This window comes from Aquarana catesbeiana, linkage group LG07 (genome assembly GCF_042186555.1).
Source record: "Aquarana catesbeiana isolate 2022-GZ linkage group LG07, ASM4218655v1, whole genome shotgun sequence".
Lineage (NCBI taxonomy): Eukaryota > Metazoa > Chordata > Amphibia > Anura > Ranidae > Aquarana > Aquarana catesbeiana.
In genome coordinates this window covers 189,521,479-189,536,129 of record NC_133330.1, presented here as the reverse complement: position 1 = coordinate 189,536,129, position 14,651 = coordinate 189,521,479, and the positions used below count along the sequence as shown (strand labels likewise).

At 43.8% G+C, this 14,651-nt stretch overlaps 1 protein-coding gene across 5 annotated transcripts in view; it reads right to left on the bottom strand.

The window, feature by feature from the left end:
• The window catches only part of LOC141103386 (coagulation factor XIII B chain-like), a 1,015,098-nt gene extending 1,001,398 nt beyond the window's left edge, over window positions 1-13,700 (bottom strand). For 4 of the 5 annotated variants that reach the window (XM_073592904.1, XM_073592906.1, XM_073592905.1 and 1 more), the window contains exon 1: window positions 13,540-13,700. In XM_073592904.1, the coding sequence (XP_073449005.1) occupies window positions 13,540-13,612 (73 nt within the window). In that variant the 5' untranslated portion in view covers window positions 13,613-13,700. The remainder of the gene's footprint in view (window positions 1-13,539) is intronic. The other variant, XM_073592908.1, reaches the window with a different exon arrangement.
• Window positions 13,701-14,651: the final 951 nt, after the last annotated feature.

The window sequence follows — 14,651 nt, the reverse complement described above, 5'->3', positions numbered from 1 at the left end:
ATTATTGGGTTGTTCCTTGTCATTGAGTTTCACACCAACACTGTTACACAGCTGTGTCAAGCGGGTTGAGCCAATTCACTGGGGGTGGAAGAGCAGAGTACAGGCCCAAACAATTACCAGCAGCTCCTTCCGGGGTGAGTGCTACACGTGGGGGGTTGTCCAGGATACTATTACTCTGCAATCAATAGCACCAGAATGGACACCGCTGCTCTGAGAGTTTAAGATGAGGGTCCAACAAGCTCCAGCCAAGCGAAGGGTGCTGAAGGAGTAGCTCCCTCCTCGGGACCTCTGGTCATGATGGGGCCAGAGTTCTTTACAGCCCTGGGAGACTTTGTATCCAAATGCCAGAAGGTCAATTCAGTTTGTGCAGGGGCTGACTATCGGAAACTACAATTCTTCTAGGGGAGAGTTCCCATCCTCTCTGGAGAGGATAATTTTGATACTTGGTTTGATCAAGCTGTCCAAGCAGTCAAAGAATGGGAGGTAACTGATACAGTAAAAAGACACAGATTGATTGAAAGCCTGCGGGCTCCAGCTTCTGATGTGATTCGTAACCTAAAAAGAGACAAACCCAGCTGTGCCGCCTCTGAGTGTCTAGAAGCACTCTGAGAGAACTATGGGAGGACTGAAGGCTGCACAGAGCTACTCTACCTTTTCTCTCACACCTATCAAAAGGAGGGTGAAAAGCTATCAGACTATGTCAAGCGACTAGATCAGATTCTGCACCAAATCATAATGAAGGGTGGGATAAAAAGCCAAGAAGCAACCAAGAACTTGGTATCACAGATGATCAGAGGACCACAGCTACTGGATCCTATTGTGCTACAGTTTCAGGCCCAGGGCTCAAGTAACCTCCGCACTTACTCCAAATTAGTAAAAACCATCAGAGAAGAGGAGGCACTCATTACAGCTAAGGTACCAAGATCTGAGCTTATGAAGGGACACAAACAGGGTGCCTCAGCTTGCATCATACGGCCGGGACCGAAGTAGAGACCAGCCCAGAGGAAGAGATTTGCAACTCCATTGACACTTTGGTACTAGACATAGCTCAACTGGCTCAAGCGCAGATGGATTTACAAAAAAACCTTCTGTGGGATTCAGCAGAAAGTTGATGAAGTGATGAAAACCCAAACTGATATGCAAAAGTCACTTTCAGAAGTGAAACATGTTGTACCCACCTCTAAGGTTGGAAGAAGGAATGTGACCCCTCTTCCAGCCCCGAAGTGTTATCAATGTGGGGAGGTAGGACATTTTATCGCGCAGTGCCCAAATGGGGAAAACTTGGCAGATATTGCAGTGGAAGTTGCCAAAGCATTGAAGAAAATATCCGTCAAGAAGCCAGCGGAAAACTCCAGGGGTCCCTGGTGAAGGAGCCAACTGGGTACCCATCTACAGTGGCTCACCCCAGAAACGACAACGCAACCAGATGGCGCTGGAAGTTAAAATCCTTACAGATGGCTTCCAATGATGCCTCTGAGCAATCTGGTAACCCACTCGCTTTGACCCGGATTACCAGGCGCTGGGAGATCAATGCACACCAAACCCCCAGAGCTCAACAGAAGATCAAAGTGGATCAAAATCTCTGCAAGAGAGGAATACAGATACAAACCATCAAACAGGTCCAGTCTGCCACTCCTCACAAATTCCCTCCCAAACTAGTGGGACCTTCTCCAGTTGTCTCCATCCAGGTAGAGGGAATTTATACCAAGGCCCTCTTGGATACTGGAGCTCAAGTGACTTTTCTTTACAGGGACTTCTACGACAAGCACCTCAAACACTTGCCACTACAGAAGTTAGAAGAGTTAGAGATATGGGGCCTCGGGACTCGGAACTTCCCCTATGATGGTTATCTACCAATCAAACTGGCCTTTGATCCATCCGTAGCTGGGAAGGCGGAAACTTTTGATACATTGGCGGTGGTCTGTCCCCGTCCTCCAGGAGCTAGTAAAAGTTCTCTCATCATAGGGACTAATACTGATCTCGTGAGAAGGCTGCTAGCACCTCTTATTCAAGAACAGAACACTTCAACCCCCAGTGTACACCCCATGTTGAGACAAGCCTATCTGCGCCTGGTACAGGAAGGGAAGGCCCCACCTGAAGGAGTGGGAAAGATCTGGAGGTTGGACCGGAATGAGAAAGTATTACAGCCCGGTGAGGTAGCTTGTTTGAGAGCATCTGCCAAGCTGAATTTGAAGCAACCAGTCCCCTTCATCGTCCTTGAAGCAGACAGTCAGAAAGAAGAAATGGGGTTGGAGATTATTCCTGAGGTGGTTTTAACGAGGGCATTACAGAGAAGTCACGGAAGGGTTCCAGTTAGTGTTCGCAACACAACAGCCTCACCTGTGAAGATGCCAGCTCAGATGTTACTGGGGCAGGTAAACTCAGCCACCCCAGTCTCCCCATGTGATTTGGGGTGTGGTAGAGGTAATGAAATCCCTGTAGAGGAATTCTACCCAAAGAACACTCCTCTCACACCTGCCTGGATGGAGAGGGCCAAGACTCAGCTCTTAAGATGGCGAGTTGCTTTGTCAAAGAGCGAGTTTGATGTTGGGCGTGCCAAAAGTGCCCAACACCAGATCCGCCTGGAGGAAGACAAACCCTTCAGAGAAAGGGTCGGACGGATCCCTTTGGTAGACTTGGAAGACCTGCGGGAGCAGCTGGCCAAGCTGAAGAAAACAGGAATTATCCATGAATCTCGGAGTCCATATGCTTCCCCTATAGTGGTGGTGAGAAAGAATAATGGGTCATTGCGGTTATGTAATGACTATAAGACACTGAACCAAAGGACCATTCCCGACCAATACACCACACCCAGGATAGAAGATGCCTTACAGAGCCTGTCAGGGCTGAAGTGGTTCAGTGTGCTGGATCTGAAAAGTGGATATTACTAAATCCCCATGCACCCTGAAGATAGGGAGAAGACTGCTTTCATTACCTGGTGGGGTTCTTTGAGTTTAACCGCATGCCACAGGGTCTGTCTGGCGCCCCAGCCACCTTCCAGAGATTGATGGAGAAGACTGTGGGTGACATGAACCTGATTGAAGTGTTGGTGTACTTAGACGATATTATCATGTTTGGCAAGACTTTGGAGGAGCATGAAGAGTGCCTGGAGAAAGTCCTGAAGAGACTCTATGATGAAGACCTGAAGCTCTCCATGAAAAGTGCCAATTCTATCAACCTTCAGTAAATTACCTGTGTCACATCGTGTCTGCCGAAGGAGTGGCCACAGATCCTCAGAAGCTAGAAGCTGTCACCTCTTGGTCCAGGATTACAAACGTAACTCAACTTAGGTCGTTCTTAGGTTTCTGCTCATACTACAGGAGGTTCGTAGAAGGGTTTGCCAAGATAGCTCACCCCCTCACTGAGCTGCTGAAGAACCAAGAAGATGCTGGTTTAGACTCAGACAAGCCTGGGAAACCAGTAGAGGGACCCAGGAAAAAGAAAGAGTCCATCCAAGACCAGTGGACCCCTCAATGTGAAGAGGCCTTCGGACAGCTGAAGGGGAGTCTTACCACTGCTCCGGTCTTGGCCTATGCAGACCCTACCAAACCCTACGAACTGCACGTAGATGCCAGTCGAGATGGGCTGGGCAGAGTACTTTACCAAGAGCATGAAGGTTATTTAAGGCCTATCGCTTATGTCTGGCCCCTGCTGAGAGGAACTACCCCACCCACAGCACTTGAATTCTTTAAAGTGGGCTGTGGTGGACAAGCTGAGGGACTATCTATATGGCACAGAATTTGTGATCAAGACGCATAACAACCCTCTCACGTACTTACTCACTACTGCAAAATTGGACGCCACAGGCCATAGATGGTTGGCTGCCCTCTCGGGTTTTACCTTCAGCCTGAAATACAGACCAGGGGTTGGGAACCGAGATGCAGACGCGCCGTCAAGAAGACCCCATTGCCCCCGAGACTCCCCAGAAGAATGGACCCATCTTACCCCTGAAGGAGTAAGGGCCCTTTGTGAAGGGGCGGAATAACAAGCAAAGGGTGGAGTCAGAGCTGAGCAGTGTCAAGGCATTACCACCCTGAGCATTAGTCCCACTTGGAGACGCGTCTGCTCACACCATTTATTCAGTGTGTGTTAGAGGTAACATTTGGTAATACCTTTATTACAACTGTTTGTTTTGTATAAGTGAATTTGAGAGGTTTCTCTCCATTTAACTAAGTCTCTTTTCAGTAAACTAATCATATTTTTCAATCACAATTGGGTATGTGACCTTTTACTGAAAGCAACGGATACCCAGGTAATACAAGAGGTACAATATATGTATATTGCTATTGTTGGGTTGTTCCTTGTCATTGAGTTTTACACCAACACTGTTACGCAGCTGTGTCAAGCGGGTTGAGCCAATTCATTGGGGGTGGAAGAGCAGAGTACAGGCCCAATCAATTACCAGCAGCTCCTTTGGGCGTGAGTGCTACATTTAAAAATAACAAACATGTTATACTTGCCTGCTCTATGCAATGGTTTTGCCTAAAGCAGCTCAGATCCTCCTCTTTTCGTGTCTCTCGCCGGTGGTTGGGGATGCTAAAAACGTAGCTCAACCACATGGTTTTCAACTCTAACCCCAACTCCAATACTAAATGAGCTGAAAGAGTGACAGAGAGGTTTTGCAGAAAGGGCAAGGTCACCAACACTATTTTCTTTTTGAAGTATCATACTTCACTACTAAAATGCTTTGCTGTGTAAACTAATTGATAGTGTTACATTAGTGTGAATTTAGGGCTCATGCACACTGCATCTCTAAGAAGCTCAAAGAAGCTTCTCCTATAGGCTTTTGAGCTTTGTTGAGCTCTCATTTTTTCTGCCTGGAAAAAATGAGAGTCAATAGTGTCCATACAAACTATGGCTTTTTCAGGAGTTTACAGGCATATGCTCTTACAGGCAGAAAAAAACACACCAAACTCGCATTTTTGAGAGGAGCTTTGAAGCAAAGAAGATGCCTAAGTGCCCAAAAAACCCTCCATAAAGCACGAAAGCACACACACAAAAAAGGAAAAATTAGCTGAGGAAAGGGTTTGTAAAAAAATGCTTCTGCTCAAAAAAGCTTAAATAAGCTTAATAAAAACATGAAAAAGAGCACAAAAAGCTTTGTCAAGCTTTTAGGCAGAGAAATAAAAGCTCAAATGTCTGTAAAAGCAGCTTTTTTTTTGAGCTGCAGTGTGCCTGAGCCCCTATATATCTTATGTTTTATAACTCCAAAATGTGACATTTCTCTCTGAGGGCCAGTTCACCCTGAAACGCAGTGCAAGAAACCCGTTTAAAGTGCTGTGTCTGCAATCTGCATCAATGTAAAGTTAACGACATATCAAGCGCAGAAAGGAAACGCAGTGCATTTGCCTGCACCAGATCAGCGGATCATCAAAGTACCATGAGATCCAGTTGAAGTATATTTTTAAAAGTGGTGCATGCACTACTTTTGGTAGGATGCAGTGTGATTTCAGCCCAAATTAATGGGCTTAAAAAGCGCTGCACACAAATCGCACAGGAATTGTACAGAAGCACAAGCTTGTTCCTGTGCAATTCCTGGTGTGAACCAGCACTGATTTAAAAGTTTTCAGAGCATATAAAACCAGATAATAGACCAATCACATGTTTGGTTTCCTCACGGATGAGTTAGGTTCAGAGACATTTTGTGCAGTGTAACCATACACACCATTGTTATATATATAGGACATATACCTAGTGCAGAACACAAACACTCCAGAAGTGCATAGGAATAGAAAATAATTTATTCAGGAGAGAGGATGACGTGAGACGTCAGAGGGAAAGGGTGGGACTGGAGGTACGCCAGCGAGCCGGCACTTTGGCGGCCTCTCTCTGACTCCGGGATAGTCGTTTGCCAGGTGTATGTCACGGGCAGCGAGGAGAGGTGAGGAGAGCCGCGCGCTGTGCCTGAACACAGCCGCTGAGGATCTCGTAGCCCGGTGCATAGCGGGAGTAGAACGGGACGAACAGAGATCTAAATGACCACATTGACGTGGTGACGACCCTGCCCTCCCCACGGGGACCCCCGTGCCCTGTCCCCCCCCCCCCTCTTCACTGTGTAGAGACGCCTAGGAACTGTCAGAAGACGCTGGTATATCGAAAACTTACCAAACTAGCGGCGCCTCTCTCGGCTGAAGACTGCACACAGCTGATATTGGATTGCTGGATTGCTATCTCTAAAGCATGCTGTAAAGATGTTTGAGAGCTGGTAAGATATATACTCCTTTGCTCACTCCCAAAGGTAAGACAAGGATTTAAAATTTGTCTCCAAAAGAAGAGAAATGTTTTAAAGAGCTGGCAGATGCTTAAGGAAAAGCCAAGATATATTGTGAGTGGTTTCATATTTCATAGAAAAGTACTTTGAATACCATACCAGTCCTCCCACTATCATTGCTGTTATTATTATCTGTCATGGCTGAGATGGGAAGGTGGGATCTAGGCTTTGACTCTGTATAGGACTCTGTATAACACCATAAACATTTCTAGGAGTTAAACCCTGGGGACAAACGAAGCAGCCGCAATACCCGCACTGATACCACTTATGGGCAACCAGAGGCAGGTTGAATAACGGGTCATTGAGGCCCTAGGTGAACATATTACTATATACCTCGTCATCTCTGCTGTGCTCTGCTCTGTACCTTAGTACACTAATAAAAACTAGGGCAGGTGACGATGGAACACATAGGTGTGGCTTGGTAAAATAATCACTAAAATACTGCCCTCTGGTGGGTTTACTGGAAAAGGCGGGGTTACAGGCATAAAATACTAAAGCTCACGGAAGTGTACATATATATACACATATTATCCATCGGCACTTTTTGCAACACCCCCGGGCCTGGAATACCAGTGTACTGGTAGCAATACTATTGTATTGGTAATATCCAGAGTACTGAGTGATAAGATATACCACAGTGAAGGAACGTCAGTACCTATTATGGCGTCATTTTGATAGCACCACCCAATGATTACCTGCATGCTATATGAAACGTTGAATACAAGATACAGGAATAAGATATATCAAATTACGCTATAATTAAACATTGATGGGACTCCTGCTCTTTGAAATTAGAGTACTCGCAAAAGTACATAAAACTGGTTAAAGGCTAAATTAAAAAAAAAAAAAAAAAAAAAGTTGTCACTGCATCATTAAAATAAATTGTTTATAACCCAACACGTCGTGCTAAGTTGGGTAAAACGATGAGCAGAAACTCAAACAAAACTGGGAAAGGGGGACTACCAAAGACACCAAAGGACAACCTCACTGAAAGCGCCACAGGTAGTACAATTAAGCAATATTTAACCAGGGGGGGGAGTCCGGGGGGCACCTACCAAGAAGCCCAAACGTCAACTATGGGGGATAAAAAGAAAAAAGGACAAAATGGGAAGGGAGAACAGACCCCCGTTCAATCAAGAGAGTCGTCACTAATTGAAAGCGTACCCGAAACCTCCAGAACCATGGAATGTAGGCAAGACCTCGACCTCTCTTTGAATAATGAAATCGCAGGGATGCTCAAGGATCTTGAATCTTCAATTAAAACAGAGATAAAAAAAGAGATAAGTATGCTAAGGACGGACCTAGGAAATCTACTAGCTAGAGTCGAGAGGGCTGAGGATATAGTAGACCACCAAGAAAGAGAAATCGCTGAGCTAAAAGAACAAATTAAGATAACCCAACAAAATCAGATAAAAATATGCTACAGGCTAGAGGACCAGGAGAATAGAAGTCGCAGACAAAATTTGAGAATCCGTGGAGTTCCGGAAAAAAAGGGGTGAAGATCTGAGGAAGGCGATAGCGATTATTTTCTCTCCCCTCTTAGAACTGTAAGGAGAAGATTTCCCCAAAATTGAGAGAGTACACCGGATTGGAAGGTTGGATACTAGCCGAACAGAAAGAAGTCGCGACGTAATTGTAAGGTTTAGGTTCTACGAGGACAAAGAAAAAATATGGGTAAAATTGAGAAGTCATACACCACTCCAATTCGAAGGGGCAAAGATTCAAGTATTCGCAGACCTAGCCAAAGACACGCTTACGAGAAAACGCCATTTGAAGCCCCTTGTGGAGCAAATGATAAACCAAAACATAAAATATACATGGGGTTTTCCCGCCTGTTTGTTGGGAAGCAAGGATGGCAGAACGGCTAGGCTGAGATTTCCGGGGGAGTTGGAGGAATTCTGCAGTAAATTGGGCCTACAAGTGCCTGTAGCGATGGACTGGTCCAACGAGCGGTGGATTGAACTGGGTGTGGGGGCGGTGTAGGGGGGGGTTGATGGGGGGGGGGGGCCTGGGAGGGGGGTGGTGAGAGAAGGGAAAATTAATAGTTAGCAAATAGAGTAGAGTAGAGAAAGGTGCTAGAAGATCAACACACCCGGTCGCCAGAATAAAATCGATCGATGATCTGACGTACCAATAGTCCCACCTTTGGAGGTGGAGACCAATGCAGGGACACAAGTTATGTGACCCACACTGGTCTAAGGGGTTAGTGAAGACCAGGGGGGAGGGAGTGGAGGAAGGGGGGGAATTGGGGTGGGGGGTGGGGGGGAGAAGGGGGGGGGATAGGAAGGGGGTCCACATTTTGATCTTAAAAATGAAAACATGGGGCATCTCTCCAAGGTCTAAGGTAAAGGGCGACAGAATGAAGTTTGAAAAATGAGCCCTGACACAATAAAATGTATTACATATAATGTTAAAGGCCTAAATATGGCCAATAAAAGAAGAAGTATCTTCAATGAGCTTAGACTGCTTGGACCGGAGGTGGTATTCCTTCAGGAAATGCATATTTCACATCAAACAAGACTGAGACTATTTTCGGGGGAGTACCCGGTCTGGTATCAAGCAGATACTATTTCAAGTAGAACACGGGGGGTTGCTATAGGATTGGCAAAAAGAACTAGGTTTGTTTTGGAGGAGCGCCTAGCGGATATAGAAGGTAGATATTTATTTTTGCGAGGCAGACTGAATGAAAGAGAGTATACACTGGCGAATATCTACGCTCCAAATAAAAACCCGATGAAGTATGTGGCAAAAATTTTGGAAAAACTAATGGAGTTCAGGAAAGGACACATTATATTAATGGGGGACTTTAACTTTTGCATGGACCCGGATTTAGACAGTACGGCCCTGGCACAGGGGAAGAAGAGTAGACAAGTAAGAAAGATCAAACAGAAATTGGTTAGCCTTCAGATGGTAGACATATGGAGAGTGCAACACCCTCGAAAAAGGGACTATACCTTTTACTCCCCTGTGCACGGGTCATACTCTCATATTGATTATGGACTGATTGAGCACAGGGACATTGACAAGGTGGTGGACTCCTGGATAGGAAACATAACCTATTCAGATCATGCACCAATGTCCATGGAAATAATGATAGGAGAAGAGGGAAGACATCTAGGGCACTGGCGTCTAAACGAAGAACTGATAAGAGGGAAGGAGGGGCCCAACAGAATTAGTAAAGAACTAGAGGAGTACTTTGCGATAAATGATTCCGAAGAGGTCTCTGGGTCTACCCTATGGGAGGCCCATAAAGCCTACATAAGAGGAGTTTTTATTGAGATTGAAGCAAGGAAGAAAAGAGAAAGACGCGAGGAAATACAAAAATTAACAGAGGAGTTAGAAAGTTTAGAACAGAAACATAAGGGACAACCTGGAAACCTCATTCATGAGACATACAAACAAATTGTAATCAAACGGGCGGAACTGAAAACTTCAATGGAACAAGAAGTTAGAATAAGACATGGCAGGATAACACGGGAGAAATACCGCTGGGCTAACAAACCAAGTAAACATCTGGCAAAAGTAGTACAAAAGGGTAAAACTAGAAATTTCATAGAAAAAATCCAGACTAAAGAAGGTAATTTAGAGTATTCCTCTAGAAAAATAGCAGAGGTTTTTAAGAACTACTACCAAGAGCTATACTCAGCACCCAAACCAGATACTCAGGTAAACAATAAGAGTGAGAGAAACAACAAGTACCTAAAGAAGGCAGCATTGCCTAAAGTTACAGATATGGAAAGGGAAGCGATGGAAACCCCAATCTCTGAGGAGGAAGTTAGGAAAGCAATAGAAGGAATGGCATCCGGGAAAAGTCCTGGCCCAGACGGATTCACACTAACCTATTATAAAACGTTCAGGGAACTGTTGATCCCGAGATTGTGCCGATATTTTAATGGACTGGGAGAGGAGTACAAAATGAGCAGAGAGGCATTAAAGGCTTCCATTACGATCATACCGAAAGACGGTAAAGAAAAAACACTATGCTCAAGTTATCGCCCCATCTCCCTCCTTAATACCGACACAAAACTTTACGCAAAAATAATTGCTGAAAGGTTAAAGGGATCAATGAATGCCCTGATCAACCCCGATCAGGTGGGGTTTATCCCGCAAAGAGAGGGGAAAGACAACGGGGTGAGGACCTTGCTTCTGTTACATAAAACGAGGGGGAATGAGCCCCCAAGCCTCCTTCTGTCGGTCGACGCCGAAAAGGCCTTTGACAGGGTGGATTGGGGGTTCATGTTCCAGACCTTAGGGATCATGGGTCTTGGACCCAGAATGATCCAGAGGATTAAAACCCTGTACCACCACCCTATAGCAACGGTGGGTGTAAACGGAGCAATGTCTCTGCCATTCGAAATGGAAAGGGGTACGAGACAGGGTTGTCCCTTATCCCCGCTACTCTTTGTTCTTACCATGGAACCTCTCCTTGCAACAATACGCGCAGATCCAGACATTAAAGGCATCAAGATTGGTAAAGATGAACACAAAATCGCAGCTTATGCCGACGATGTGTTATTCTACATATCAGACCCAGAAATTACCATGCCCAAATTAGTGAAAGCCCTCAGGAAATACGGAGAGATCTCTAACTTTCAAATCAACATGGCAAAATCAGAGATATTAAATATCAATTTAAATAAAATAGAAAGAGAGAAATTGAAAGAAGAGTATAGTTTTAGATGGACTAAAGAACTAAAGTATTTAGGTATCAAGCTGGCCAATTCAAGTGAGAAGATGTTCACCATAAACTATCTACCCTTGTTAGATACAGTCAGATCTGACTGTAAAAATTATGCCAGTAAGGCCCTCTCTTGGATAGGCCGTATAAACGTTATCAAAATGGTCCTTCTCCCTAAAATCACATACTTGTTCCAGATGGTCCCGCTCCCCCTGCCTCCATACTATCTAAGAAAGCTAAATAAAATGATAATGAGTTTCATATGGAAAAACAAAAAACCAAGAGTCTCCTTCAGAATCCTAAAACAAAAGAAAATAAACGGTGGTCTAGCAGTACCAGACATACAGATGTATTACAAGGCCATAGTTCTGTCTAGAATGGTTGAATGGGCAAAGAGAGAGAATGAAAAAAGGTGGGTAAGAATAGAGGGAAACCTTAGTAAAGTTTCACTTGGCAGAATAATATGGAATCCTCCACATACTAGAAATTTAGATAAAAGTACACCTGTAATAACACGTAATGTTTTTAAAATTTGGGATGGGGTACACAAAAAAGTTAATGGAGAATATAATTCACCACTTCTATCACTAACAGAGAGCAATTTTTTTTCACCAGGGTTAAAGGATATGGGTGGAAAAGAAGCAATATGGGGTAAGACACAATTAAGACACATTATCAAAGAGGGCAAAATTATGACACTACATGAACTAAGATCTGGGAGAGTGGCACGGGGGATAGATGAGTGGCGGTACCTCCAGCTGTGTCACTTCGTGAGCAAATTACCAAGTCCGATAAGGGCAGGAGACAAACTTACGGACTTTGAGAAATTATGTGACACAGAAGATCCAAGAAACTTAGTTTCTAGGATCTACAAAATGCTGATGAAGATGGATCAGCTGGAGATTCCCCCATATATAAGTAAATGGGAGAGGGAATTAGGCACTAAAAAAGATGTAAATACAATCAGAAGAGTTTTGAGAATGATTGGTAACTCAACAATAGATGCACGAACGGCAGAAATGAGCTATAAATGCATAAGCAGAAGCTATTTAACCCCAGAAATAACTAGCAAATTCCAAAAAGGGTCGGCATACTGCTGGCGAGGATGTCAGGAGATAGGAACAATGGCACACCTCTGGTGGCTATGCCCAAAAATAAAAAACTTCTGGAGGAAGATACTTACTCTGATCAGGAAAATTACAGGCAAAGAAGTGTTAGAAGACCCGTGGGAGGTTTTGTTTCATGGGGGGGAAGGAGACATAAACAAATATAAGCAGTCATTAGTTCCCCACTTATTGAACGCCGCGAAGCGAATTATTCCGAAAAACTGGCAGAAGAGGGAGTGCCCTGAAATATGGGAGTGGGTAGATGCTGTAGAGGAAACATACAGTATGGAGATAGGGGTTAGCTTAATAGAGGATACGAGAAATGTGAGCTCGGGGGAGTGGGAACGTTGGAAAAAATTTAAAAAAACATGGCCCTATGCCAGAGAGCTGAAATTCTCATAGTGGAATAGGAGTGATGGACACATTGGACACTTTAGACCTTGGAGAGATGGGGTTAAGGTGGTGGGGGGGGGGGTGGGGGGGGTTCAGGGGGAGGTGGGGGGGACTTATAGGAAACGTAACATTATTAAATAGGACACGTGCGACCTTTCGAGTGGTTGATGTAAGGTCATTAGATTGGATCTATGTCTGGTTTTTATAAATTTTGTTTTTTCTTTTTTTTTTGATATGGCAAAGTGTCACGATGATGAGACAAAGGAGAGAGGGAGTGGAACTTAAATGAACTACAAAGTTGATTGGTGCCTCTCACTACGGTCGACTGATGTGACAAAAAAAATAAATAAATAAATAATTTATTCATATGCCAGTTATTATTGTTAGTACATTTTTGCTCATCAAGTTTACACAGTTTTAAAATCTTCCAAAATATTCACATTTTCAACTCTTTTAGGGCCAGTTCACACCAGATGCAGTTCCATGCACTTTTTTTCTGCACTAAAAATGCATGCACAGTGTTTTCCCATGTATTCCAATGGCTCTAGTTCACACCATGCAGTCAGTTTCCGGTGCAGAAACTGGAAACTGACTGCATGGTGTGAACTAGAGCCATTGGAATACATGGAAAACACTGTGCATGCATTTTGTGCAGAAAAAAGCGCCATCATAAATATACAAAAAAAGCTGTCTATAGAAATCTATGGGGTCGATTTACTAAAACTGGAGAGTTCAAAATCTGGTGAAGCTCTGCAATCAGCTTTTTTGAACAAGCTGAAGTTAGAAGCTGATTCACTACCATGCACAGCTGAACCAGATTTTGCACTCTCTAGTTTTAGTAAATCAACCCCCATATCTCATTGTTTCTACCTTTTGGTCTATTTATCTCTATATAAATGTACCAGAGTGGAAAAGGGTAAAGCATTTTTTCTGAGCAAGAAGATGAACATCACAAAATACAAATTCCTCACAGAATTGATTTATATACAGCATTACATTACTCGTTATAGGTATAGAAGAATTAGTATAAAATGTACATTGTAGACAACATAAGAACTTACTCCAACACAGAAATACAATCAATATCTTACCGTTCTCTAATGTTGGGGCTGCCCTGCAGATTAGAACAGATGTAAAGAGTGATAGTAAAACAGTCAGAAACATCTTGAAACCACACAATGTCTCCTGGACGTGTTGCTTTTACCTCAGATAGAAATTGTATAAGACTAAAGTCTGACTAAACTAGTCTGTTTATATATACGTATTTATGTAAATGTGCTAAAACAATCTCACCTTTGTTCAGTCAGTAAGGTAAACAATGGTGTTTACATCAGACTCTTTTAAGGACAGTTTTCATTAGAACACATTGCAAAATACTTTTGGTAAATTCAAACACAGCAAAGGTCACACAAAGTGTACTTGCATAATCTTTTGACGGGAAGGGTTTAACCACTTAAGCCCCGGAAGGTTTTACCTCCTTAAAGTGGAGTTCCACCCCAAAAAAAAATTTAATTTATGCGCATAAAAAAAATAATTAAAAAAACATTAGGAGAATTTTTTTTTTTTTTTTTACTCACCTTTAAATGCCTGTTGCTAGAGGGTCCCTAGTAGTCTGCCTCCTTCAACGCCTGGGCTCTTGACGTCACTTCCCTCTGCGCCATAAGGGAGATCAGCTCTGCCCCCTCCCTCTTGTCAATCATCTGGGACACGTCACAGGTCCCAGATGATTGCATGGCCAATCACGGCGTGCGGCGCCACTCATGCATGCGCAATGGGTACCCGGCTGTGAAGCCACAGCCGGGCGCCCACAGTTACAATGCCGGCGCCGCTGAGCTAAGGGGGAGATGAGCGGGGCTTCGATCCCCCGCATCGCTGGACCCTGGGACAAGAGAAAGTGCCCGATTATTAAAAGTCAGCAGCTGCAGTATTTGTAGCTGCTGAATTTTAATTTTTCTTTTTAAGCGGAACACCGATTTAATGACCAGGCCATTTTTTTGCGATATGGCACAGCGTTACTCTAACCGACAATTGGGCGGGTGTGCGACGTTGTTTTCCCACAAATAGAGCTTTCTTTTTGTGGTATTTGATCACCTCTGTGATTTTTATTTTTTAAAAACAAAAAAAGAGCGACAATTCTGAAAAAAACAAACAAACAAAAAAAAAAAACTTTTTTACTTTTTGCTATAATACATATCCACAATAA